Source organism: Elgaria multicarinata, chromosome 9, assembly GCF_023053635.1.
Source record: "Elgaria multicarinata webbii isolate HBS135686 ecotype San Diego chromosome 9, rElgMul1.1.pri, whole genome shotgun sequence".
Taxonomy (NCBI): Eukaryota; Metazoa; Chordata; class Lepidosauria; order Squamata; family Anguidae; genus Elgaria; species Elgaria multicarinata.
Genome location: NC_086179.1, coordinates 77,220,198 through 77,246,140, shown reverse-complemented (window position 1 = coordinate 77,246,140; position 25,943 = coordinate 77,220,198). Strand labels below are relative to the sequence as shown.

Below are 25,943 nucleotides of genomic sequence, written 5' to 3'. Positions count from 1 at the left end.
AGCTTGTGTGCAAGTGTTTGAAATGAAATGTAAAAAGGGAATTAAATATTTGCAGGATTTCTCAACGCAGCCTTTCTCTCCCTCTCCATTCAAACAGAATGTATGTATATAAACAGATTAGATCAGGTAAACAATATATATTCATAAATATTCTGTAATGACTAGCAGAGCAGTTGGGAAACACAGCAATTGCTTGCATTAAAAGCTCTGAGAGCATTTCAGCAAATACTTGAATTTTTAAGATCTTTTGCTGGTTCTCTGACTGGAAACAGACTTCTCTTCTTGATCTCTTTGCTTAGTGAGAATTCATTAAAGATATAGGACAATGGAATGGAAAGTGCTCGCTAGTTAGTTTGCTTGATTTCCGTTTGGTTGCATAGTAAAGTGAGCTTAAAGCTGTTTTGATTTTACAGGTGCCTAGGGTGTGCTAAACTGTGCCCTGGATGTGCACTCTAATCCAATGTAACATAACATAGCTTCTTGCAAAACGCCCCTCTCCCCCACCCTCTCATTTTTATTCATGGCTTTGCATTATGTGTATACTGTTTCAAAGAGTGGGTAATGCAACTTCACTTTCCGTGAAACAATAGTTCGCCAAACACCAAACCATGGTTTCAGTCCTTGCTTTAGGGGGCAGCCATGACTTGCATTAGGTTGCATATAACGCAAAACCATTGTTTACAGCAAGGGGTGGGGCAGCAACCTGTTCCTGCCTACTCAAGATTACTTAGCTGTTGACAGCATCTGTCCTGGCCTTTGCGATCCTACAGCATAACTTCTACATTGATAATTTTTAAAAATAGTGCTAAAATGTAGCTCTTGGAAAGTGCTCAGTCAAAACCAAACCAAACCGTCAAAATATTGCATATTATAGGCTATTGGTTCTTCGCAGATTTGGACTCTTAAAATATCAGAATTTAAAAAGCTAACCATTGAAATGGTGTCTTTTTTGAGTTTCTAGAGGGGTAACGTAAATTCTAGTAAAAAGAACGGGTCTTGTGGCAACTTATGCCATAATAAATTTGTTAGCCTTTAAGGGTAACAAAGGTTAACACACAAGACTTTCTTTCTTGAGTTAATTTCATGTAAAAGAAAACCTCATGCAATATTCTAAATAGAACAGTGGCCTTGTTCTATTTTAATGGTATGCTTGTTCAGCTATGAACAATAGAAAAACTAACTTTTTTCTGAGTTTATGACAAAATGAATGAGTAACTTGAAAAGTACGTGCCTCTCAAATAAAGAAGTGAAGGCTCGGAAGCCTCCCTAGTGTGGTGGGCAAGGGGAACGGTTTTCCTCCCAAGGACTGTTTTTGATTTCCCCCTAAAATAGGAAAAATTGAACAGCTTTGGGTTATGAAATATTTTCTTTGTGAATTTAAGATAATTTGTTTATGTATTGTTACCCAGCCTTTACTCCTCACCAAAAGATTTCTAAAAATTATGTAATGAACCTTTCCTAGAAAGACTAGGAACAGATTCACCAGTCTTCCTCTGCCACCAGTTCTTCCTGCTGCTTTTGGCTTCTAGGATGATTCAGATCTTCCAGGGACTACTTGCTGTTATTCCCTCTGGTCACACATTAAAAAGGAATCTAAAATGTTTATGCTTGTCTTTGTTTTCTCATAAAATTATCAAGTTTGGTATATTACATTTAAAAATATAGTTTTTTTCATACAGTAATTGCAAATTTACTAATGATAATTATATGATTAAACCAAGTTATACATAATATAACTTCAGGAACGTAAAGGGTACTTTAGTTTTCTAAAGCAAGCTTCCCCAACCTGGTGCCCTCCAGATGTTTTGGATTACAGAGCCCAGCAATCCTTAGCATTGGCCATGCTATGCCTGAGGGAGATGGGAGATGACATCTAAAACAGCAGGTTAGGAAGTGTGTCCTGAAGCCACACTGTAAAGTGTGTTAGTCCTCATGGCTATATGTTACCTCCAGTATCAGGCAGTATGCTGCGGAATGAGGATGGGAGTGTGCTTTTACACTCATGTCCTGCTTGTGGATTTCCTGTGGGCAGCTGGTTGGCCACTGTGTGAACAGAATGCTGGACTAGATTGATAGTCGTCTGATCCAAAATGGCTCTTCTTATGTTCTTATATTTTTAAGTATTGATTATTTTTTAAATTTTCCCCAATTTGTCTGTGTGCCCCCCAAGTTCCCCTGAAAACAACTGTTCTGTCCCCCCCCCCCCTTGCTTCAAAATTTCTGGAAATTTTACATCTCTACTCTCAAATGCACCACAGTGATAGTCAACAGCCTGGATCGTGTGGAACAAAAGCTTATATATATATATATATATATATATATATACACACACACACACACACACACACACACACACACACACCACACACACACACATTCTGGGTTAAAATGATGAATAAGGCAGTGTGCTGGTTCATAATTCCCAGTGGAAGCAGTTAAACAGAAGTCTCGTACATGGTTCTATTAGTGTTATGTGCAAACCCAGAACTCTGGCTTTTCTCTTCTTTCAACAAGCCAGGGACAGGGCTATGAAGCAGACAAACCTCAGGAGAAAACAAGTTCATCTTGAGCTATACTTGTCCTTATATATAATAAATTTCCAGCCATATCTGAGACCTTTTGCACATCCCTGGGCTTGGCAGAATAGTGCATGTCAGTTCTTTGAGCATGCATGTGTGTTCTTGCATTTAATGTTCAGTGCCATCTCCTGCTTATCCTGGCCTCTGGCAAATTGCCAATCTGATCCATTAAAAAAAAGAAAAAGAAAGAAAGAAGAGTCATACGGTGGGGCTGCTAAACTGAAAAATGAAGAAAATGCTAGATGCTAATACATCTAGCATTTTTGTGCTGCACATTTTGGATTGCAGCCATGTGCAACAGGAAGTCGTCTGTGTGCAGAATATCAGTAGCCCTGCAGGGATGAGGGCAGAGGCCCTTTCTTGCTAGCAGATGGCATCATGACACATCAGAAAGGTGAGCCGTTGCCTAATTCAAATACAAGATGGCCTGCTGAGGAATTGACTTGCTGCCTTATTGTTTAAGTATGTTTTCAGACTTGATTTTATAGCTTTTCCCCCCTTTGGGTGGACAAAGTAGCTATAGTCACAATACTGATCTTTATCATACAAGCTTTATTTGGGTTCCTTTATTTTGGGTTCCCCCTAAAGCAAGGACTACTGGCCGTTTGTCCTCTTTAAGACAGTTTGAATTACTGGGGAAAGTCCTCCATTTTTAACAAGACTAGTGTGTGTTGCTATATGACCTAGCTGCCCCTGTGCCATAAACTTCAGTATACCTATCTACCTATAATTAGTGAAGCTGAATTGATGTTTGGGATGGTTTGAACTGTTATGGCTAGGAAGATGCAATTTGATATACTGCTTGCTATTTTTTTTTAAATGCAGCTAATGGTTAAATGCTTCTTGAAATAGTTGGAATAAGGTACAATCAGCTTAATGTGCTGAAATAGTTCTATTAGTACATGATTTTCTAGAGTAGGACTGAGCAACTTGACTTTTGAATTGGGCTATGTAAAAGGTGGTCCAACCTGCATAATGGCCCTGAAAATGATTACATCAATCTTAAACTTTAGAACAAGAATCTCTTTTAAGCATTTTGCCAGGTGGTACAACGTGCATTAAGTAGTGATGCCCCATGAAACTCTTCTCTGGCACAACACGATCTGAATGCTCCGTGATTTTCTGGAGTTAGGATAGAAAAATTAAAACCAGAAAAGTAGAGAGTAGTAAACTCTTGTTTTCTTCCTTCTTATTTTTCACCTATAATTTCACTAAACAAGTTGCTGTATCTCAGAAATTAGTCTGATAAAGTCTGTTTGATTGTGAGATGAACCTGGAAACAACACTGAAAAGAACAGTGGGCTAGGATAAGTGGGAGATGGCACTGACATTTTTGTCTGGCACATAGTTCAGAACCTACTGTAGTTTGAACATCATTTGAGCTAACAGAATGACACAGTTGGCTACTGCCCGTTGTTTGGGAAATGCAGCAAAAATACGTACACTGAGAGAATGAGCTTTCCCCCCCATTGTTTTCTGGTACTTAATGAGGCTCACTAGAACAGGACATTGTTTGACTTTTAAAAAATAAATCACATAAAGTATACTAGTTTAGTGCTTCATATGCAAAAGGAAATTTCTGGCATTTCCACGTCAGTCTGGAAAAGATTTATGTCTGAAACTCCAGATAACTGTATCATTCAGTGTAGGCAGTGCAGGGCTAAACTAACCAATGGTTTGCTCAATATATCAGCCTCTTATGTTCCTGTAGTCCTTCAAACGTTTATATAGAAGCCACTGGCTGTATATGAATTGCAGGGTGATTGTATTCTGCTATGGTTGGAACCCTATAAAATTTGGTAGTTGACAATAAAGAGTTCATTGTTTCAAGTATTTAATTGTGGGCTTCACACTTATTTATGTGATTTGCAGACTTACTTGAGCATAAGCTCATTGACATTAGTTGGGCTTTTTTCCAAGTAAAATTGTCTGCAAAGGTGACACAATTTTATATCTTTTTAAAAATGTACTGAAATTTATAACTACCTTCTATTAAAATGAAACTGGTTTATTATCTGGCTACTTTTCTTGTTGGCACCATAGAACCAATCTGTGATAATGAGAGGTAATGATGTATAAGCCTTCTGTGGTATAAGCCTTCTTGTAAATTAAATGGCTGCAGAAAGTAGCTTTGAAATGCATTAATTAAATCTCTCTCTTCTCAAGACCTTGTGTTCACTTAAGTAATGTGGAAGATACATTGGGCTACACATAACGTTATTCCTAACCACTTGCACCAATGTAATATCTCAAAATTGAATATCAAGTCTGTGTATACGTGTGTGGATTGGCAATAAGAGAGATGACACCTCCTAAAGAGCCAGAAAACTACAAACTTGTAGCAACATTCTGGAAAAGCAAATTGCAATACTCCTGCTCTTCTTTTGCTCTGAACTTGGAGAAGAAAAAACACATCTTGTAAAGGTTACTTTAATGGTTTTAAACTGGGTGAAGTTAACATGGTAGTCTTGTCAGTAGTAACAGATACCTAGGTAACCGAAAGTAAGAACAGAAAGTTTATTGAGGGAAGAAAACTTATAGCAGATATCATGTCAGGAACACCGTTTCAGTATGTGCAAGTAGGTCATATGTGATATCCCTTAGAATGAATTATTCAGCAGCCCAGCCACTGAATCAGTAAGACCAGATAGTATTTTGGTTGCAAGACGATTTTCAGAATCAAAATTCAGTGTATTACAAAATGACTTTCTTTATTCACTTGTGAGTTTTCAGTGCAGGTGATAAATTAATACATTATTGGTAGGGCTGACTATGGACACGTCTGATCCTTGTAATGCTTCATATTGCAGTAAAAAAAAAGTATGTATGTGTGCAATTTTTTTTGTTTTTGGCTTACTCTGGACACAGACAGAACTCATCTATAGCTTGATATAAGAAGTGTATCCTTCTGATTATTACTGGTTATGGGATTAACTTTTTTTTTTTACCTTACCTTTCGACAACACCCCCCACCCCGCCCGAAGTAAGCTGAAATAAATCCAGAATTATTTAAGATTTATGAAACTGATCTTAAAAAAGACAAGTGTTAGCCTAAATGTGATCCCTCCCCCATTTGCTCTTGTCTCGTAATAAGTAATTTATTGAAAACATCAAACACCTTATTGAAATCAAAGCTGGTTGAACTTCCCCAATCATAACAAAGTACTAAAAGTCACCAAAGGCTTAATACCCAATTCCTAACAACTGTGGAATGTCAACACTCCCTTACTATCCACTCATAGAGACAATTATTTACGAGTCCTTCAAGACCTAGTTTTTGGTCTCTGGCTCCTTTTTAAATGGCCTGGTCTCTGGCTCCTTTTTAAATGGCCTGGGTCCTGATTGACCCCAGCTAGAAAGGTTTTCCGGTCGCACAAGGAACCTACAGACCATCAGTGTTGCTGGATTGGATCCAGGATCTCCCTCCTGCGAGAAGAAGGGACCTCCATTCAACGTTGGGGATTCTCTACACACACACACACACACACACACACACACACACACACACCAGAGCTCCCCCCAATCAGCAGGGTCTCCTGACTATGTAGCATTTCCTTGGGCCTGGAGGCACTACCATGGGAAGGAGGGGATGAAGACGTCCACTCCCACCAGTGGAGTTTATCCAGCTTAATTTTAGATAAGGAGTTGGATTCAGATTTAAGCTTGATAAACTTTACTGGTGGAAGTGGACTTCCTTATCCCCTCCTTCCCATGGCAGTGCTGCCAGCCCCTGGAAAATGAGCCAACAGTGCGATATGGCTGCAAGAAAGGCAAATGCTATTTTGGGCTGCATTAATAGAAGTATAGCTTCCAAATCACGTGAGGTACTGGTTCCTCTCTATTCGGCCCTGGTTAGGTCTCATCTAGAGTATTGCGTCCAGTTCTGGGCTCCACAATTCAAGAAGGATGCAGACAAGCTGGAGCGTGTTCAGAGGAGGGCGACCAGGATGATCAGGGGTCTGGAAACAAAGCCCTATGAAGAGAGACTGAAAGAACTGGGCTTGTTTAGCCTGGAGAAGAGAAGATTGAGGGGAGACATGATAGCACTCTTCAAATACTTAAAAGGTTGTCACACAGAGGAGGGCCAGGATCTCTTCTTGATCCTCCTAGAGTGCAGGACACGGAATAACGGGCTCAAGTTAAAGGAAGCCAGATTACAGCTGGACATCAGGAAAAACTTCCTGACTGTTAGAGCAGTACGACAATGGAATCAGTTACCTAGGGAAGTTGTGGGCTCTCCCACACTAGAGGCATTCAAGAGGCAGCTGGACAACCATCTGTCAGGGATGCTTTAGGGTGGATTCCTGCATTGAGCAGGGGGTTGGACTCGATGGCCTTGTAGGCCCCTTCCAACTCTGCTATTCTATGATCCTATGATTCTATTATTCTAAATGCTACATAGTCAGGAGACCCTGCTGATTGGGGTGAGCTCTGGTGTGTGTGTGTGTGTGTAGGGAATCCTCAGCATTGAGTGGAGGTCCCTTCTATGATGTACTTTTGCTGCTGTTCAGAGTGTGTTTTTTGTATTTCTGTTCAGGCTTAGTCTGAATTATTAGCAGATTGTTCCTTAATGTATATGAATATGAGATGTTTTGATTAGTCTATTATTGTAAGTATCACCAAACCATAATTCTTTATTTTATTTTTGTCGTGCATTTCAGCCTAGACTGGCTGCCATAATGGCTTACAATTAAAATACATAAAAATTACAATATGGAGATGTTTATGGCGGTGTCTTCTGGTCTCTGGCAGTTGATATTATAGTCCAAGTTCAACCTCTTCTCTCTGGAGGGAAGGGGTGGATGGAGCTATTGGGCCAGCGAAGGGCCATAGCTCAGCGATACAGCGCTTCGTATGTAGACCATCCCAGGATCAATCCCTGATATACCCAAGTAGGGTGTGAAAAACTGCCCGAATCTCTGGAGAATTGCTACCAGTCAATGTTAACAATACTGTGCTAGATGGACTGATGGTAAGACTTGGTATAAGGCAACTTCTTATGTTCGTATGTGTATGAGCTACAGATGGACTTTGGACTAGGTGATGGTAAAGATGCTATGTCAGAGAAGCAGCCTTTTTGACATGTAGATTATGCTTTTATATCAGTTACGAATTTCTGAGCATGTGCACTTCGCTTTTACATTTTCAAGCAGTAGTACCAACAAATTCTTGTTGTGCAAATGTGTGGTGTGCTTCCAGAGAAGGCTTATATAGTGCCATTGCCCTGCCTGATTCATGGGATTTGGGGTGTGTGTGTGCAGACAACGTTGTCATCCACTTGTAATCCTCCTCTATTTTCCCACCACTTCTTCTGCCTCTTTTTCTTAACACAGACAATCCGTTAAACAAACAGAAGATGGAATTGTTGCACAATGCCTTTGAAGTGGTAGTACTAGGAACCTTCCATCTAGAAGCACCCATGGATAAAGTGGGGTAGTTTATCCTACAATATTGTGGAGTATTGATCAGACGGTGATAGTAAATCCAGGTTAATAAATACAAATTATTCCTGTGATTGGGCTCCTAAGAAACTGATAAACGAAAATAATATTGATCTATTACCATTAGAACAATATTCACAGGATTAGTAAACTAATTGTTTTTTACTGGACTATAAACCCATTCCCCAACTTTTTGTGGTGTTCCCTAGTTTCTCTTATTATAGCTGTTTCCTCCAACTTCAGTCCCTTAGCAGGGCTGGTGCCAGAGTTGAGGGCTCCCCTCACCTCTCATAAACTTACCAGGTAGGAGCAGAAAAGGGTCCAGTTCCATGGCCCTCTGGAGGTAGCTTTAGAGGCTGTTGGATGACGGCTTGCCTTAAAGCCTCCAAAGTTCAGTGCTCCTTTACTGTGTTGCAGCTCTCTCCTACTGCTGGATTGAGCCCCCTTGGACTGCTGTGGGATCAGGTGTTAATTTTTTCTTGAGACACTGAGATTCCTTATGTTCCTGAGGATTATGTATCGCTTGATGCATTTCAGAATTTTCTCTATTAAGGCATAATATTTAGCTACATAATTTGTGGTTAACTATTTGTATGTTTTTTACACAGTTGGTTGTGTGATGTATAACTTGATTTTCTAATGTAAAAGTTAAACTTTCTATCAGAAAACCTTACCCTGAATATATTTTGGCGCTATTTTCTAACTGAAGCTTACTCTTTCTTTTTTTGTGGGGGGAGAGTAGAAGAATTGCGGAAATTGAGTTGGTCAGGAATCCCGAAACCAGTACGGCCAATTACATGGAAGCTTCTTTCAGTAAGTACTTCAGTATTTTACAACGATGATAGTGTTGTTTCTGTCGCCACATATAATTTTGCTTGAGTCATAGCTAATCAGTAGCACTCCAAAACAGTGTGACACAAAGAACACTGTTCTGTTCTCAATTTCAAGCTTGGCTTGTCATAAGAGAATAGAGTAGTAAATCATGACAAGTGCTAAATTTTTCTCTTTTCTCCCTCCTTCGCACTAACTCTTAAACGCTCTGTGGTGTTAAATAAAAACTTAGTTTCTTACAGAAAACTTAACTATATTCTTTTTGTGTGTGTTTTATAATAGGAGTGTAAATTAGAAAGTCTGTGCTGCTGTTTTCTTGCTTTGGCCTAAAAAAGTTTTGAAGAAGGTTCACTTCTGTATGTATCTATGGTGTGTGCTCAAGAGAACATGGATGTTGCTTCATCAGCACATTTTTATGTTAGCTTTTTAACATTCCAAGTTACACATCCAGCAGTTTAGCACTGTTGAATTTTTCAGAGAGAAGGCTTAAAGCAGCTTTCTGGGTTTTTTCATCTTTCTTTTCGTGGGGGATAAATCTGTAGGGAATATGAAGTATTCACTTCTGAAGAGGTCTGATTTCCAGTGTTTAAAAGATTCTCACTTGCTAATGAGTCCTGATAAATTTCCGGGCTTAGTGCTTTCTAATCCAAAATTCAGATGCAGCTCTTAACAGTGAATATTTAATAAGAAGTCTCTTGCAATTAAAATTAAGTACACAGAATGCAGTAGCTATTTTGAAAAAGAATACATTTACAATGCTGATGCTTCATCCTGAAGTTCAAGCTGAGTTTGACCATCCATTTAACCTATGCTGTCAGTTAAAAGAAGAAAAGCTATCTGCCCCATTGACTGCAAGGTTGTTATTTTTATTAGATTGGGATGTTTTTTAGGAGGCTTAGCAGAAGTGATAGATATTAGAAATTCTTTTTTATCCCTGATTTCTTGAAGCCATAATGTTTTCTATGCAGTCTCAAATTCCTAAGATGCATTTCTATTAGTTCTTTTATTAAGCATTTCTCTACCATTTGGACTGATGACATTTTCTTCTTGATTCCTAAATATTTTGTTTCTGTGGTGCTCTTAGACAGTATACCTTTTTCAAGTTGCCAAAAGAAATAATCTAAACATAGATCTAAATTAAAAACCACTAGATCTGTCTCTTGTAATTTGCTTAGAAACCTAATTTACAAACTGCAGCAACTAGTGTGCACTAGGGAGAATTCTCTATTTTCCTAAAATCAGCAGTAGAAATGAAATATCTCAAAAAGAGAATAACAGAAAAGTAGTTTGGATTAGTTTGACATAAATGTAGTCAAAATACACAAAACCCATTTATCTGAGCATCTTCTGGCTTGTCTAAAGGTACAGATGAATACTTGAAATATAGTGTATTCTGAAGTCAGAGGGAGATACACTGTTCAAACTTTTGGCTAATATGTGGTTTAATATTAGCAAAAATAAAACTTGGCTTGAGATGAAAACAGGATATTAAACCTGTCCAAAAGATAGGGTGACATTTATCTTTTAAACTTATTAGTAGAAAATACCACTGTTTAAGGAAAATGGACAGCTACTTTTAATATTATAAATTAAATTGTTTTCTAATGAGACTAATAATGTCCTATGGAAAATACAAACACTTGACAAAACATGCATTCTAGAATTCAGTATTTAACCTTACAGAAAGTGTTGAGAGGATATTAAATGTCAGATTGTATCTATAGCCATACCCCTCCAATCACAATCCTTTATATTGGCATAGAAACTTTTATTTTTGTCCCCAGTGCCAGTGTGTTGTAGTGGATAAAACTTTGGAATTGGGATAGGGTTCAAACCCCACGTGAGCCTTAAAATCTCACTGTGTCCCTTTGACAAGTGACTAGCTGAGTTCAGACGTGATGATCTTAGTCTAATAACAAATGTTGCACCCATACACTCTCCAGGACAAATAAAAGGAAGTACTTCTTCACACAGTGCATAGTTAAATTATGGAACTCACTACCACAAGATGTAGTGATGGCCACCGATTTGGATGGCTTTAAAAGGGGGTTGGATAAATTCCTGGAGGAGAAGGCTATCAATGGCTACTAGCCCTGATAGTTGTGTGATATCTCCAGTATTCAAGGCAGTAAGCCTGTGTGCACCAGTTGCTGGGGAACATGGGTGGGAGGGTGCTGCTTGTTCATCCCTGGCTGATGTCGCCACTGTGTGAACAGAGCGCTGGACTAGATGGACCCTTGGTCTGATCCAGCATCAAGGCACTTCTTGTGTTCTCCTCACTTCATCTCTGCGCTGTAATGCGAATCTTCCAGGGTTTGTTAAACAACCATTCCTGATGATAGCCCAGCACTCTATATTTTCTCTACTCCTTCCCCACTACCACCATTAAACACTTAGTTACTCTAAGAATCCACTCCAGTTTATAAAACAGAAAGAAATGTAATTAACAATAAGTAACGTTATGCAGTTACAAAGCTTATGGTTTCATCAGGTTCAATGCTTGTTTATTTCATACAGTTTCATTTGCAATCCTGCCTATGCTACAGCCTATTCTACACTCTCTCCTCCTAATCACTCTGTTCCCAAAATAATAAAAGCTGTTGTTCTTACCCTCTTACTAGACTCTTCACAGACAAACCCCAGATCTCAACTTTAACTTCAGGAAACCCTAACTCCTACTTCAGGAGACCCTCACATACCATCTCTACTGCTTCTCTTAACTCTCCCCCTTCACCACTAACAACCAATCCAGGCCTTTTTTACCACCAGCCAATCAGCATTCACTTCACATTCTCTCCATTTCCCTCTCCCACTAGATTTAACTACTTCCCAACCTTGTATTGGAAATCCACACAGCACATACATCTTAAATGGCAATATCTTTAAAACATCACAAATACTTACAGTATATAAATTAGCAACAAACAGTAAAACATCACATTAACATCTCAAAGAATCCGATGAGCATAAACAACAATAAACAACATAGGAAATAATTATCTTTGATCTGGTCTTTCAGAAATCAGTTTTGGCTTTGAAAACTTCTATATGCTGGGCTTTCTTTAATACATGTGTCCAGGGCTTGTACACCAGCTGAGTTCTCTCAGCACCTTCACTGAGATCTGTACACCTCACTTTCTACAGATGGCTTTGCACAAACACGTTCTGGATTGCATATACCAGGCTCCTATGCATGATTGCTTAGCTCCAGATGTGTGTTTTTTGACTTGCCTTAAAGCTTTTTAATAACCTGCTCCATTGTTTGGAACACTATTCACTATTCTTGTTGTTTTAAAGGTTGTAAACTTTCTGCTAAGTACTTTGCCATACATACACAAACATTTGCTTAATTCACATTAAGTCTCCTTTGACGTATATCTTACATTCTTGTCGTCTTTACAGTGTGCAATGTATCAATCTTTCCCAAACTTCTTCAAAAGTGTTCCAGTGTGTAACAGTTTGTTTTAGTGCTCTGATGCATCTAAATTTTCATCTACGTTTATTTTGGGGCTTTCCTTTTGCTTACAAAAAGGTTTTACTAAGTATTAATCTTCCTAAATAGGGAGTGTTAAGGTAGAGTATATTAGAGTTGCGTCTACTTCTCAGAATCAAATGGGATTGTGCAAGTCCTGGAATTACTTTTGATAAGCTCATGCTGGCTCTTAATAATCAAAGCATTATTTTCTAGATGCTTACAGTCCAAGTGCTTGATAGGATTGATGTCAGGTGTACAGGTCCATAGTTTCTCAAGTCCACTCTTTTTGAAGATGGGAACATAACTTACTCATCATCTCTTATTTTCTGGCACCTCACACATTCTCTAAGAACTCTCAAAGATTACAGCCAGTGGCTCTGAAATATTGCCCACAGGCTCTTCAGCACCCCGGGGTGTAATTCAGCTGGCCTGGGATATTTGAACTCAGTTTAAATAGTTAGATGTTCATTGACCATTTCCTTACCTATTCTGGGCTGCAAATTCCTCCTTATATAATTTGTTCTAGTTATCCCAGGTTGAACACAACTTCTCTTGTTTGAGAAAACCAAGGCAAATAGAAGGTGAGTAGTTCTATCTTCTCTCTGTCACCTGTTAACACTTCTTTATTTTTCCTAAGTAGCAGGACTACGCCTTTCTTTTTGTTCTTCTTGCTTTGAACATAGCCAAAGAAGCCCTTTTTGATATTTTAGTGTCCCTCTCAAGTTTTAGCCTTCCTGACACACTCTTTAAAGGGTTGTGCTACTCCATGTACTCCTCCTTGGACACATGTCCTTCCTTCTATCTCTTACATGTCCTTTAGTCTCGGCTCATCAGACATCTCCTTGTACAGCCACACTGGCTTCTTTAGGTGTCTCTTATTTTTTCCTTCTTTTGCCTTCAGCTTGGAATTATTATTTTTTTCTTTCAGAATATCTAGCCATAGGGTTCTACCCAACTTTTCTCTGAGCTTTTTGAAATCCAGGGAGCATGACCAACTAAGCTCATTTTTCTCATTTTTTTGCTATCATGAATTCCAAAATGATATGGTCACTTTCCCCAAGGCTCCTGCCACTTTCACTTCCTCAACCAGCTCTTTCCTGTTGGTCAGGATTCAATCCAGGATTGTAGTCCCTCTTGTTCTTCTGCTTTCTGAGAAATGAAGTTGTCAGCAAGGCAAGTCAGAAATGTATTGGATGTTCCATTCATCCTGCAAACTTCAGGATAGTTGAAATCTCCTGTTACTATGTCTCATCTCTGTAAAAGGGTTTTTTTTTTTTTTTTGGTCATCCTTTGAAGAAAATGTCATCTGTGTGGCTGGATGGTTTGTAATATACTCCCACAACAATATCACTTTTGTTTCTCTCTCCTTCTATCCTTATCCTGTTGGTTTCAACCAGGCTTTTCCATACAGGTGTGTGTGTGTGTGTGTGTTTGTGTGTGTGTGTGTGTGTGTGTGTGTGTATATATATATATATATATTACAAATAGTACTGCTTTCCCTACCTTTCAGTGGGATTATTCCTTCTGAAGAAGATATCCTCTTCAGTTCCTTTATTCCAACCATAGTTTTAATCCCATCAAGTCTTAATGATACATGTCAGATGGTACTTACTATCCTGTATTAGGATTTTCAAGTTCATCGTATTTGCTTCCCATACTCTGTGAATGAGTCTACAGACATTTGAAACCATGGGTGGGGCATCTTCCTAGTTTTCCTGCTGTAATTATTTGCAAATTACTGGGCTTCACCTCCACTGCCTTGTCCCTTCCACGCATGCATTTGTTCTAATTCTTGGCTCATATAAAAACAGAGAAAATGGGTAGTACCTGGAAGTAAATGAACCCTTATGAAGTAATGTAATGCCGGATATTTCTTAAAATAATGAAAAACATAGAAATTCACTCCATTCATTTTTATTCATTTTATGCTGAAAATGAGTGGGGGAGGGGAACAAATGTAATGCGATTGTTTCTATTACTTTGTTGGAGATGCTATTTCTTGTATTGTAGGTATAATGACATTTTTGATGTACATTCCCATGGTTCGGGAAGCAGAAAATGAGAATTGGGCCCCATACTCCTCCCTCCCTTCCAGGCTGAACCTGGCATGTTTTTGGAGGGGTGGACCATGGGTTGTTTTAAACTAGAGTTGCCTATTTTGGACCTAACAGGGAAATCCAGTTTAGAACTAACCAAGTTTTTGGCACAAGAAGGAATGGAAGAGCCATGGCTTATGAAGCTGGAAATGATTGTCTGAAATAAACCATGGAACAGCTCACAAGGAGGGGAGAGGAAAAAATGAGTGGGCACAGTGAAGCTGACAGATTCGAAATACCTATTTGGTTATGTAGCAGTTAAGTTGTATCTCTGTACTCTTTGAAATTGCTTATAAAAAAGGGACTTGTTGTCCAAAATGTCTAAAATGTTGCAGGTCTGATGCCTTGGGAGAGTAGTAGAATACCTGAATGAGAAGTAGCAAGAAGGACACTGTCCGGATCTCCATTGAAATCAATAAAACGAATACAATTCAATTCAAATGAAAGATGAAATAAATGTTTAAAATGAATCAGAAAAATAAAACATTATTTGACTTGCACACTGCTGTTGGTATGACTAAAGCTAATTTTGGAACATGCAGAAGAACTGCTGAATTTTTTTTCATGAATTATTGATAAACAAATTTGCTACAACTTGATTGTGTCTCTCTTTCTAGGGTTACCTTCCTGCAAATGTAGATCGGAGAGAAGGTACTCTACAAAGGAAACGAAAAGAGTATTTTGCTTTCGTTGAACAATATTATGATTCAAGAAATGAAGAAAATCATCAGGATACATACAGACAGGTGAAGGAGTTGAAAAATGTCTTCTGTAAGATTGACTTCACACATGTGTTTAGAAGTCTTAAACAGTTTTACTAGGCATATTATTGGATAGCAAGTATTTCCACATGACATTTTCTGGTGATACCATGCCAACCTGCTTGGGCATGTTAATCATGTCATGTTTAATGACATGCCAGGTGAGAAAAAAAAGTTTGGATCAACAGTATAATGCTGTTAACCTCTTCTAATGTTCATCCCAATACTACATCACAATATTCCTAAAGTAGACAGAATTTCTGGAGCTTTTCAGATTTTGATGTTGGACTTTTGTCAGAGATCTCCTTAGCTGTAATATCCTTGCCATTGGTGTAGAGATGAGGATATGACATTGTTCTTCCTGAGTCTAAAAAAGACCATTGGACCAGAGCGCCCAGCTTTACCTCCCTATGACTGTGTCATAATTCATTTCTTCTCGATTTTCTTTCCCAGTTTGCAGTTAACCTTGGATATGGCCCGTGCAAGTTTTTAGAGCAATGCTTTCTGTATCTTCTCCCTTCAGGGAATACTTTCCCCTTTGACTTTGGGAATCCCTGGGTGCAGGCCATAGGATTCCTGTGCATTTCAGGAAATGCTTCAGCATTTAGTTCAGTGTGTACTTAGCTTGCACAGAGCACTGGCCAAGCCAGGGTAGAGGCCCAGCTCCATTATCCCACATTAACTAAGTATGCACTTGGAACATACCTTGCATTCTCTTGCGCTTGTTCATTGCTGGCGAAGCTCATTAGTGGTGGGCAAGCTCTTTATGAGAAGCCTGTCTGACACTACTGATCTTCTCGTTGTGAAAGTCCTATTAAGTTTCCCTGGAACTCCAAGGTTCCCAGGGATGCAGTTTGAAAAAACATTAACATAAGAGTAGACAACGGAAATAAATGGATCATTCAGGTCTCTAGGAAGTGCTTTTCTTGCGGGAATACCTTTCAATTTTGAAAGCCCAATACAACTTTTATTTTCTACAAAGTATATCCTCTTACCAGGAGGTTGCTCTGTAAGTCTGTTTGTCCATTAATTCCTCTGTAAACCTGATTTTCCATTCAGCTTCTGAGTCTGTCCTTTATGTACATTATGTTTATCATCATTTTGAAGGAATTTGAGCAGACAGCAGCTTTTATTCTTTGCATTAATAGATTAAAAACAGATTGAAAGCATCCTTCGACTTTCAAGTCTTATAGTGGCAACAAACTGGGTTTAATACACTTCAAGTAATTGTAAAGTGTAGCACAAAAGAAATCGTGATTCTCTTGCTTTGTACCTGTAGACACCCCGCAGATGTAGAAAGTCTGTAGCATGGAGGAAATATTAACCTATCTCATCCCCATTTGAGGATAATTGTTGAAAAGTGCTAAGTATTCCATATAGGTTCCATATTCCATATAGGTTCCATATTCCATATATGTATACCAAATAGGATCCGATGATGATGATGATGATTTATTACATTTATATCTCATCGTTTTTCCTCCAAGGAACCAAGCCGGCATACATAATCCTCCTCCTCTCCATTTTATCCTCACAACAACAACCCTGTGATAGGTTGGGCTGAGAGTCTGCCTGGCCCAAAGTCACTCAGTGGATTTCCATGGTTGAGTGGGGACTAGACCCTAGATCTCCCAACTCCCAGTCCAACCCTTTAGTCACTACACCACACTGGCTCTACATGGTACATGTTTATAATTGCTTTAACGCACACTCACACACAGCTCTTAAAAGGTTTATGGTGAAGCCTTGTAAAGAGAACGTGTAATCTGGACACCTGCATTCTTTCACTATTTTATTGAAAACCAATTCTGCAGCTATCTGAATTTAGTTTATATCTTTTGAAGTTTTTGAATTTAAATATTTATCTTTCAGATTCATATAGATATTCCTCGTATGAGTCCAGAAGCTTTAATTCTTCAACCCAAAGTAACAGAGGCAAGTATTACTGTCAGATATTAAACCCAATTATCTGATTTGTTTGTGTATGTATCAAGGCAGGTATACATGTTATATTTGCCGTAGAGATACCACTCTGAAAACTGCCTTTCCTTGTCAAGCGATCCTTTCTGGCTCTGTTATGTTTGCTATTATTACCATATTTCTTCGATTCTAAGATGCACTTTTTCCCCAATATAAACATCTCTAAAAATGGGCTGCGTCTTAGAATCGATGGCATCTTAGAATCGCCTGCAAAGTGCGCTGTTATCCCTCCACCCTGCTCTCGATGCCCAGGCGGTTCAAGGGCTTGTTGAGCACCTAAGCAGCTCTGCACTCACCATGTAGGCTGGGGAATGTGCTTGGCCTGATTGGGGGCCTCAGTGACGATTCGCGGCTGCCCTGGGCCTATTTGTGCTCCCCAGAGCTAACCGGGCTCACACACACACCAACAGAGCTCCGAGCCCTAAGCGGGCCCCGCCCGCCGCACCACAAACACAGCCGGCCCGGTTGGGCCTAGTGGGCATGGCTATGTGGCTCCGTTCGGGTTGGGCCTGGCGCACGCCTTGCCTTGTGCATGGGGCCGGGGCGGATGGGTGGGCGCTGCAGGGCTTGCGGAGGGTTGTGTGACGCGGGCGAGCGGCGCCGGCTTCTTGTGGCTGCTGGTTCTTCTTCGTGGTCTCTATGCATCACACATATGGGCTTTGCGCCTGCGCAGAGACCAGACCGGAACCTACTATAGCTGAGTGGAACGTTTTTGGCGGGAACCCCTCCCTCACGCTACCGCGCATGTCCATGGGGTTCCCGCCCTTACCTCAGTTCTTCGTCGTCCGCCATTGTGCATAGACCATAGAACCAACCTCTTAGCGTTTGTGTCTTAAAATATCTTCTTTACTCTAATTCTTTCTCTTCTTTCTCGTCTTTCTCGCTTCGGCGTTCTTTTCTCCTTTGTCTATCCTATATATATATATAAAAAAAATAGTTTTGTTAGTTTAGATTTTTCCTCAGCGACTTTGTCGCTTGGGGCCTGTATGGCACTAAAAGCACTGTTTAGAAAGTGCGTAAAGTGCGGGGCTAAGCTCCCTCCATCGGACGGACACTCCCTTTGCATATTGTGCTTAGGTGAAGGACACGTTGTCGAGACTTGCCACCATTGTATGGCCTTTACAAAACAGACGAGAAAACATCGAGCAGACCGACTCCGTTCGGTTCTTTGGGAAAAGGCTCTTAAGGCCGCTGAGGCCCCGGCAATGGAGAAGACTGCGGCTCATAAGTCCGTAACTCACAAAACGGCACTTACTAAGACCGCACCGGTCAAATCATCAGACCAAAGCACTGAAGTGCAGACCAGAGCTCATAGGGCTGAGATACCCCTCACGCCTGGTCGGTCTTTCTTGAGTTCAAAGGCTAAAAAAGACTCTAAAAAAGCCAGAACTCCGATTCCTTCTTCCGAGACTGAGAAGAAGAAGAAAAAGAAGAGAAAGAGGGACGCGGAGAGAACCTCCTTAGCGTCGCCTCGCCCTGTAGAGCTGGTCAGGAGTCAATCCACTCCACCCGCTGCTCCCACTGCCTCGGTATCGAAACCGCCCTCGGTATCTGCCGCTTCGATGTCGAGACCACCCTCGGTATCGAGGCCACATTCGTTACCAGCGGTACCGACTCATCCGCCTAGCCTTTCAGAGGGCGAACTGAGGGATTCGATGTCGGCAGCGTCTTCTCACCAGCCCCCTCGACCGCGAGAACTTCCATTGTTGCCATCGCCAAGGCTAACACCACGCCGTGATTGGGAGGCAGCCTCTCGCTACTCTGAACCTCAGGCGAGGGATGACGAATACCAATGGGAGGGATACCGCCCCCAAAGGTACTTTCAGGAACAGCAGTATCCGCGGGAGGATTACTATGCTCTTCCCCCGCCTACAACTAGGGTGTGCCGCTTCCCTTTGCCTCCATCGCCAGCGCCTCAAAGATCAACGGTATCGACGCCTCGTCGACAACCGTCGGCATCGACCGTGGCGATTCCTGCGGTATCGACGGATGATTTACATTTAGTCACCGTATCGTCACCCGAGGAACATTATCCTTCGGACTCGGAATCGGGTGTGTTGGCCGCTCCTTCATTTCCGTCACCGGAGGATGAAGTCCAAGATAAAGACCCTTCCTCCCCCTCAGACGACATGGTTAGGTTCTCAGACCATATCCTGCGAATGTCCAGAGCATTGGGGATAGAGACCCAGGAAGCTAATGAGGCTGTGGTAGATCGTATCTACGATGTGTTCCAGACTACCACGAACCAGAGGATAGCGATCCCTCTCCCGCACGCGCTAAAGCAGGCAGCGCAATTAACTTGGAAGACGCCGACGTCGACGCAGGCAACATCAAAACGCCTGGAGACCCTGTATAAAGTCCAAGAGGAGGGTGCACAATTTTTAGTTCAGCACCCTAAGCCGAACTCAATAGTAGTTGAGTCAGCACAGGGCCAGTCCCAGAAGGCACATTCTGCTCCGGTTGACAGAGAAGGCAGAAAGCTGGATATTACTGGTAGAAGAGTTTACTCTTCATCCTCCTTAGGTATCAGAGCATCAGCATATGAGGCAACTATGGCCCGTTATCAACTTTTCCTTTGGGAAAAGATAGGTAACTTGTGTGATCACCTCCCAGAGGATAAAAGAGAGGTAGCAAGAGTTCTTCAGAATGAAGCTACTGGCATCGCTCGACAACAATTGTCCACTGCTCGACACCAGGTGGACTGTCATTCAAAATCAATGATGGGGGCCATATCGTTAAGAAGACACGCCTGGCTCAGATCTTCAAATTTAACTAATGAGACTAAGTCCAGGATAGAAAATATGCCATTTGATGGGGAAGGTCTATTTAACAGTAAGACTGATGACACGCTGGACTCCATCTACAAGGCTAGAACAACAGCCAAGAAGATGGGGTTTATTCTTCCCTCTCAGCCTCAATACCGTTCGAGGAAATGGAGACCTCCGATGCAACAGCAACAGCATCGGCCCCAATACCAGCCTCAACCTCGGCAGCAACAACAACAGCTGCAGAGGAAGAGGCCTTACCAGGGCAGATACCAGCAAGATAAGAGGCAACCCGACTTCTCTAAGAAGCAGCGTGTTTGACTCTTCGGCCCCAGATCCACTCCCTTTTGCGAACCGCCTAGCACCCCATTACCATCAATGGGAGTCAATAACAGCAGACTCCTGGGTGCTCACTATCATCAATTCGGGCTATGCCATCGAGCTCGATGCCCTTCCTCCTTTTTCCGGCGTGAAAGTAACGACTCCATCCCCTCCTCTGCTGCTCGAGGTACAGACCTTGCTGTCGAAGGGAGCCATTTCTCCCGTACCCGCAGAGGAGATCAACCAGGGATTTTTCTCCCGTTACTTCACGGTCCCGAAGAAAGATGGAGGTCTTCGGCCGATCATGGACTTAAGACAACTGAACAAGTTCATCACCCCGAGGAAGTTCCGTATGACAACGGTTACTTCAGTTTTGCAACTTCTACAGAAAGGAGTTTGGTTCGCAGTAGTGGATCTGAAGGATGCGTACTTCCACATCTCCATCAGGAAGTCGCATCAGGCTTACCTTCGGTTTTCGATCGGTGCGTCCCAGTACCAGTTCACCGTTCTTCCGTTCGGGTTGGCCACGGCGCCGAGGGTCTTCACGAAGGTTATGGCGGTGGTATGCGCCCACCTAAGGCAGAAAGGCATTTACGTGTATCCGTACCTGGACGATTGGCTCCTCGTAGCGGACAGCAGCGAGGCGCTCCAGTTGGATATACTAACCACCCTCAACCTGTTGGACTCGTTGGGGCTGTGGGTCAACCACGAAAAGTCCATTTTGACTCCACAGCAGAGATTGGATTTCATAGGGATAACCCTATCCTCTCGAGACGGGAGGGCATACTTACCGTCAACCAGGGCGAACACCTTACAGCAGTTAGCCATCGATACCGAGAGCCGCCGAAAGGTTTCGGCATGGACAGTTCAGAGACTATTAGGTCTGATGGCAGCTACTACTGCAGTCATCAGATTTGCAAGACTCAGAATGAGGATATTGCAGGCCTGGTTTTTAAGGACTTTAGATCTCAGACACAATGCTCGACGAACTTACCTTTCGATACCGAAGCAAGTGAGGGCATCTCTGAAATGGTGGTTCTCGATGTCGACGCTTCTGGAGGGGGTTCCATTCCAACAGCAGTCGCCCTCGGTAACGATCACAACGGATGCATCCCTAGAAGGATGGGGAGCTCATTGCAACTCCCTTACCGCTCAAGGTCGTTGGCCTCGATCACAGAGAGAACAGCACATCAATCACCTCGAACTCCTGGCAGTAGAAAATGCAATAAAAGCATTTGCACAGATGATCGGGGGCAAGAATGTCTTGATCGCGACGGACAATACTACCGTAGTAGCATACATCAACAGGCAGGCTGGAACAAGATCACACCCCCTGAACCGTTCGGCACTCAGGATATGGAACTGGTGCATAAAGAGAAGGACTTACCTGACTGCGATCCATGTAGCCGGCAAGGAGAACATCATTGCGGACTCTCTCAGCAGGTCCTTCCATGTCGACCACGAGTGGGAGCTCGATGTCGAACTCCGAGAAAGTCTTTTTCGGTACTGGGGCCGCCCTGCTGTCGATGTCTTCGCTACCGAGGACAACGCAGTCTGTACCAAGTTTTGCAGCAGGGCAGGAAAAGGAAAGCGCTCTCTAGGAGACGCTTTCACCAGGACTTGGAGAGGAAATCTCTTGTACATGTTTCCTCCCTTTCCACTTTTGACAAGAGTGATAGCCAAGATCCAGATGGACAACTCCGATTGCATCCTGATCACACCGTGGTGGCCTCGACAGACGTGGTTCTCCCACGCTCTTCGGTTTTCGAGAGGGGATTACATCAGGCTCCCGTCGATACCGAAGCTCCTGTCTCGACACCAGGGCAGGGTTCGACACTCAGATCTGTCGACCCTCAAGATGACTGCATGGAGGATAGCAACCACTCCTCCTCTGGAACCAGAGTTTTGACTGTGGACCACATTATATGGGCAGCACTAAAGCCTTCCACAAGAAAATCTTATGCAGCAAAGTGGCAGAGATTTCAGAATTTTGCATCGGAAAAGGACAAAATACCAGAATCTTGCCACTTATCCTTCATCCTCAATTATTTATTGACACTTTTCCAGCAGGGACTTAAGCTCGCATCCATCAGGGTTCACCTTGCTGCGATTACATCTTTTCATCGGGGTGTGGATGGTTTTACACCTTTTACCCATCCAAAAACCAAGAAATTTCTGAAAGGTCTGAAGAACACGATACCGACTGTGAAGACTATCGTGCCGCCATGGAGCCTGTCAGTTGTGCTGCAAGCATTGACACGCAAGCCCTTCGAGCCCATGGCTTCAACAGACCTTAGGCTGCTTACTTTAAAGACTGTCTTTTTAGTAGCCATCACATCGGCAAGACGTGTAAGTGAGCTTAAAGCTCTTAGGATAGATGTCCCGTACACTATTTTTCATAAGGACAAGGTTGTGCTACGCACAGACCCAGCCTTCCTACCTAAGGTAGTGTCTACTTTTCATCTGTCCCAGCACATTACTTTGCCTGCTTTCTTTCCTAACCCAACTACACCTCTTGAGTCTTCCTTGCATACTCTCGATGTAAGAAGGGCTCTTGCTTTTTACAAAGACAGAACGGACAATTTTAGAAAGACAAAACAATTGTTTATTTGTTATGGGGAGCCTTCTAAGGGACTCCCTGTCTCCTGCCAACGACTGTCACGTTGGATAGTGGAGACAATTGAATTGGCCTACTCTATTTCTAAAATAGAGTTAGTGAAACCTGTGACAGCTCATTCCACCAGAGCTGTTTCAACTTCAGTGGCCTTCACCAGAGGTGTTCCACTGACTGAAGTCTGTAGAGCCGCAACGTGGTCCACTCCATCCACGTTTGTCAAGCACTACAGTTTGGACACCCGTGCGAGGCAGGACTGTTCGTTTGGGAGGACAGTGCTCTCGGAGATCTTCAGATGATGCACCAACCCACCTCCAAAGGTATGTCAGCTTGCTACTCGCCCATATGTGTGATGCATAGAGACCACGAAGAAGAAATGCAGGTTGCTTACCTGTAACTGTAGTTCTTCGAGTGGTCATCTATGCATTCACACAACCCACCCACCATCCCCACTTGGTGGTGTGAGACTTATAAATGACACTGTTTTTATTGTGGAATGTACTTTATTTTATTTACACTCATGTTTATGGGGGCACAATGTCGGACTCCTGTAAACTGAGGTAAGGGCGGGAACCCCATGGACATGCGCGGTAGCGTGGGGGAGGGGTTCCCGCCAAAAACGTTCCACTCAGCTATAGTAGGTTCCGGTCTGGTCTCTGCGCAGGCGCAAAGCCCATATGTGTGAATGCATAGATGACCACTCGAAGAACTACAGTTACAGGTAAGCAACCTGCATTTCTGTGCAGCAGAGGAGGAGCAGCAGCGCCGGCCGAGAAGATGGAGGCGACGCCCAGGAGGTGAGTTGCTGGGCCGGGGAGCGGGCGGGACGCGCTCCGGGACTCGCAGCTGCGCCTCTCGAACGACCCCCTCCCACTCCCTGCAAGAAGTGGTGGCAGCTGGTAAAGCCTCTGGGCCCTTGCACGTGCTCCCCAGTTGGCTCCCACCCACATCTCTTCCCTTACCTGCCTGCAATCCGCTCCCCATGCATGGCAGAATATGTTTCCCCCATATAAACATCTCTAAAATGGGGTGCGCCTTAGAATCGATGGCGTCTTAGAATCGAAGAAATACGGTAAGTATTGTGGTGTTGTGCATTTTCTGTCTCTACCCTATATTCCTGGTGTCAAGGCCTGGGCAGGGCTTGCTCTCCAAAGGATGTCCCTTCAAAGGCATCCCCCTTGTGCCTGTGGTATGTGCTCTAGGCCTAAGGATTAAAAAGCCCAGTAAAGATAAGAATCAAATATGTGCAGCAAAGCTAAAACAGCCTTGAATTAGTTTTATGCTGCAATTCCCTTTGGTTCATCAACTTCTACCTGCTTCTGGAACAAACTTTATTTATACTTGCGTTTTGTGAGCACATCTTAATGTGATGTAAAATTACACTTTCATTTAGGGTATTAACAACGTAAGGAATACTCCCCACCCCACCCCACCCCACCCAAATAACGAAACTCATGATAGAACAAGGATTATAAACCCTTGGAAAGGGTCCAAGAATTCATTGCAAGCGATAAAATAGTACTGAATCTACAAAGGTGCAGAGCAAAATAACCGAAGTGATAATTTTTGCGACACGCCCATGGAGCTTTGGCTATTGGGCGGTATAAAAATGCAATAATAATAAAAAAAGAGTGGACAGAATGATGCTGGGCATGTGCCCATATGGAATGACTAAGAGAATATAGGAAATGTAGGTGTCGTCGTTCAAGATCCAAGAAATGGTTAACCAAAGGTGCTGTAATTGCATTTCCAGCAAATAATTATGAAAATTAAATTCTTTTATACTTTTAAAAATTCAGTTATGAGTGGACAAGGATGTGGAGAACGTAAAGCCCTGTGTAAGTGGTCTGAATATACAGTCACTAGGGGACTAGCTTCGTGTTAAGCTAGACCCCTGACCCCACCTGCTATATGAAGTGTTGGGTTTCATGTTTGCATAGGGCCCTGCTGGTGTAGAGCGCATTGTGTGTGACTTACACAGCACAGAATCAAGCTGTGCCGTTCAAGCCTACAAACATTAGGTGCTATCCACATAGACCCCGTGCAAACATGACATCTGACTCCAGTATAAAAGGTGGAGTTGGTGAGTAAGGCGGCCTGGTTCAGTTCTGATTACCTGCTGTGCGTACGTTCGTACAATAAGTACAAGTACAGAGCTGAAAAACATAAAGTTGACCATGGGAAGGAATCTGATGGATCATACAGACCATCAGTCTGCCTGAGATCCAAATCATGTACTTGGCTTTTGGGCACTGAACCCTCTCATTGGTAAATATAGGCCATCTAGATCGGTATAAGGAGCAAAGAGTAAAGTGTTTAATCAAATAATTCATATACTGTACATTTCATTTTAAAAATTTAGAATCCATTCTATAGTAAGCTTACTCAGTGGTAGGTTTTAAATATTTATTTGAGCATAGGGGAAACTTTAGTATGCTATCAAGATGCTTTGTAGCTAACAAAAGAACAGCTGGCTATTGTTTTGGCTCAGTATTTGAAGCCTAGCATGATACTGATCTGGGTTTATTTTCTGCAAAAGGTAAAAAGATTTTTTTTATATACATAAAAAGGTAAAAAGTTTTTTTTTTTAATAATAATAATAATACAGAAACCTCTTCAGTGATGCACTGCATAGCTGGGGAGTCTGACACTTTCATTTACCCACATTAAGACCTTTGATATTTATGTGTACATGTTTCAAAATGAGGGCAGCTTTAAATGGAAAGTCTGTGCTTTTTCTCATATTACAATGGGCCCATTTGCACATAATGGCAGCAAATTGTGGGTTCCGTAGCGAGACTGTACTTTTTCATTCATATATATACTTCACAATGGGCCCATTTGCACATAATGGCAGCAAATTGTGGGTTCCTTAGTGTGTGCTGGGTGCGTGAATATGCAGCCTCTGATTGAACCAATTAGTTGTTAGGTTAACCCAGTTAACCTAACAACTAATTGTAGGCTAACTGTGTATTGTTTAATCCATGATTAACCCATATTTGTTTATTTATTACATTTATATACCACCCCACTGCTGAAGCTCTCTGGGCGGTTTACAACAGTTAAAAATAGTAAATATT

General features: G+C 42.0%; 1 protein-coding gene across 2 annotated transcripts in view; it reads left to right on the top strand.

Annotated features, from left to right (window-relative positions):
• The window catches only part of TBC1D22A (TBC1 domain family member 22A), a 147,108-nt gene that overhangs the window by 28,547 nt on the left and 92,618 nt on the right, over positions 1-25,943 (top strand). For both annotated transcript variants that reach the window (XM_063134118.1, XM_063134116.1), the window contains 3 exons: positions 8,763-8,833; positions 15,040-15,168; positions 17,056-17,118. In XM_063134118.1, coding sequence (XP_062990188.1) covers positions 8,763-8,833; positions 15,040-15,168; positions 17,056-17,118 — 263 coding nt within the window. The remainder of the gene's footprint in view (positions 1-8,762; positions 8,834-15,039; positions 15,169-17,055; positions 17,119-25,943) is intronic.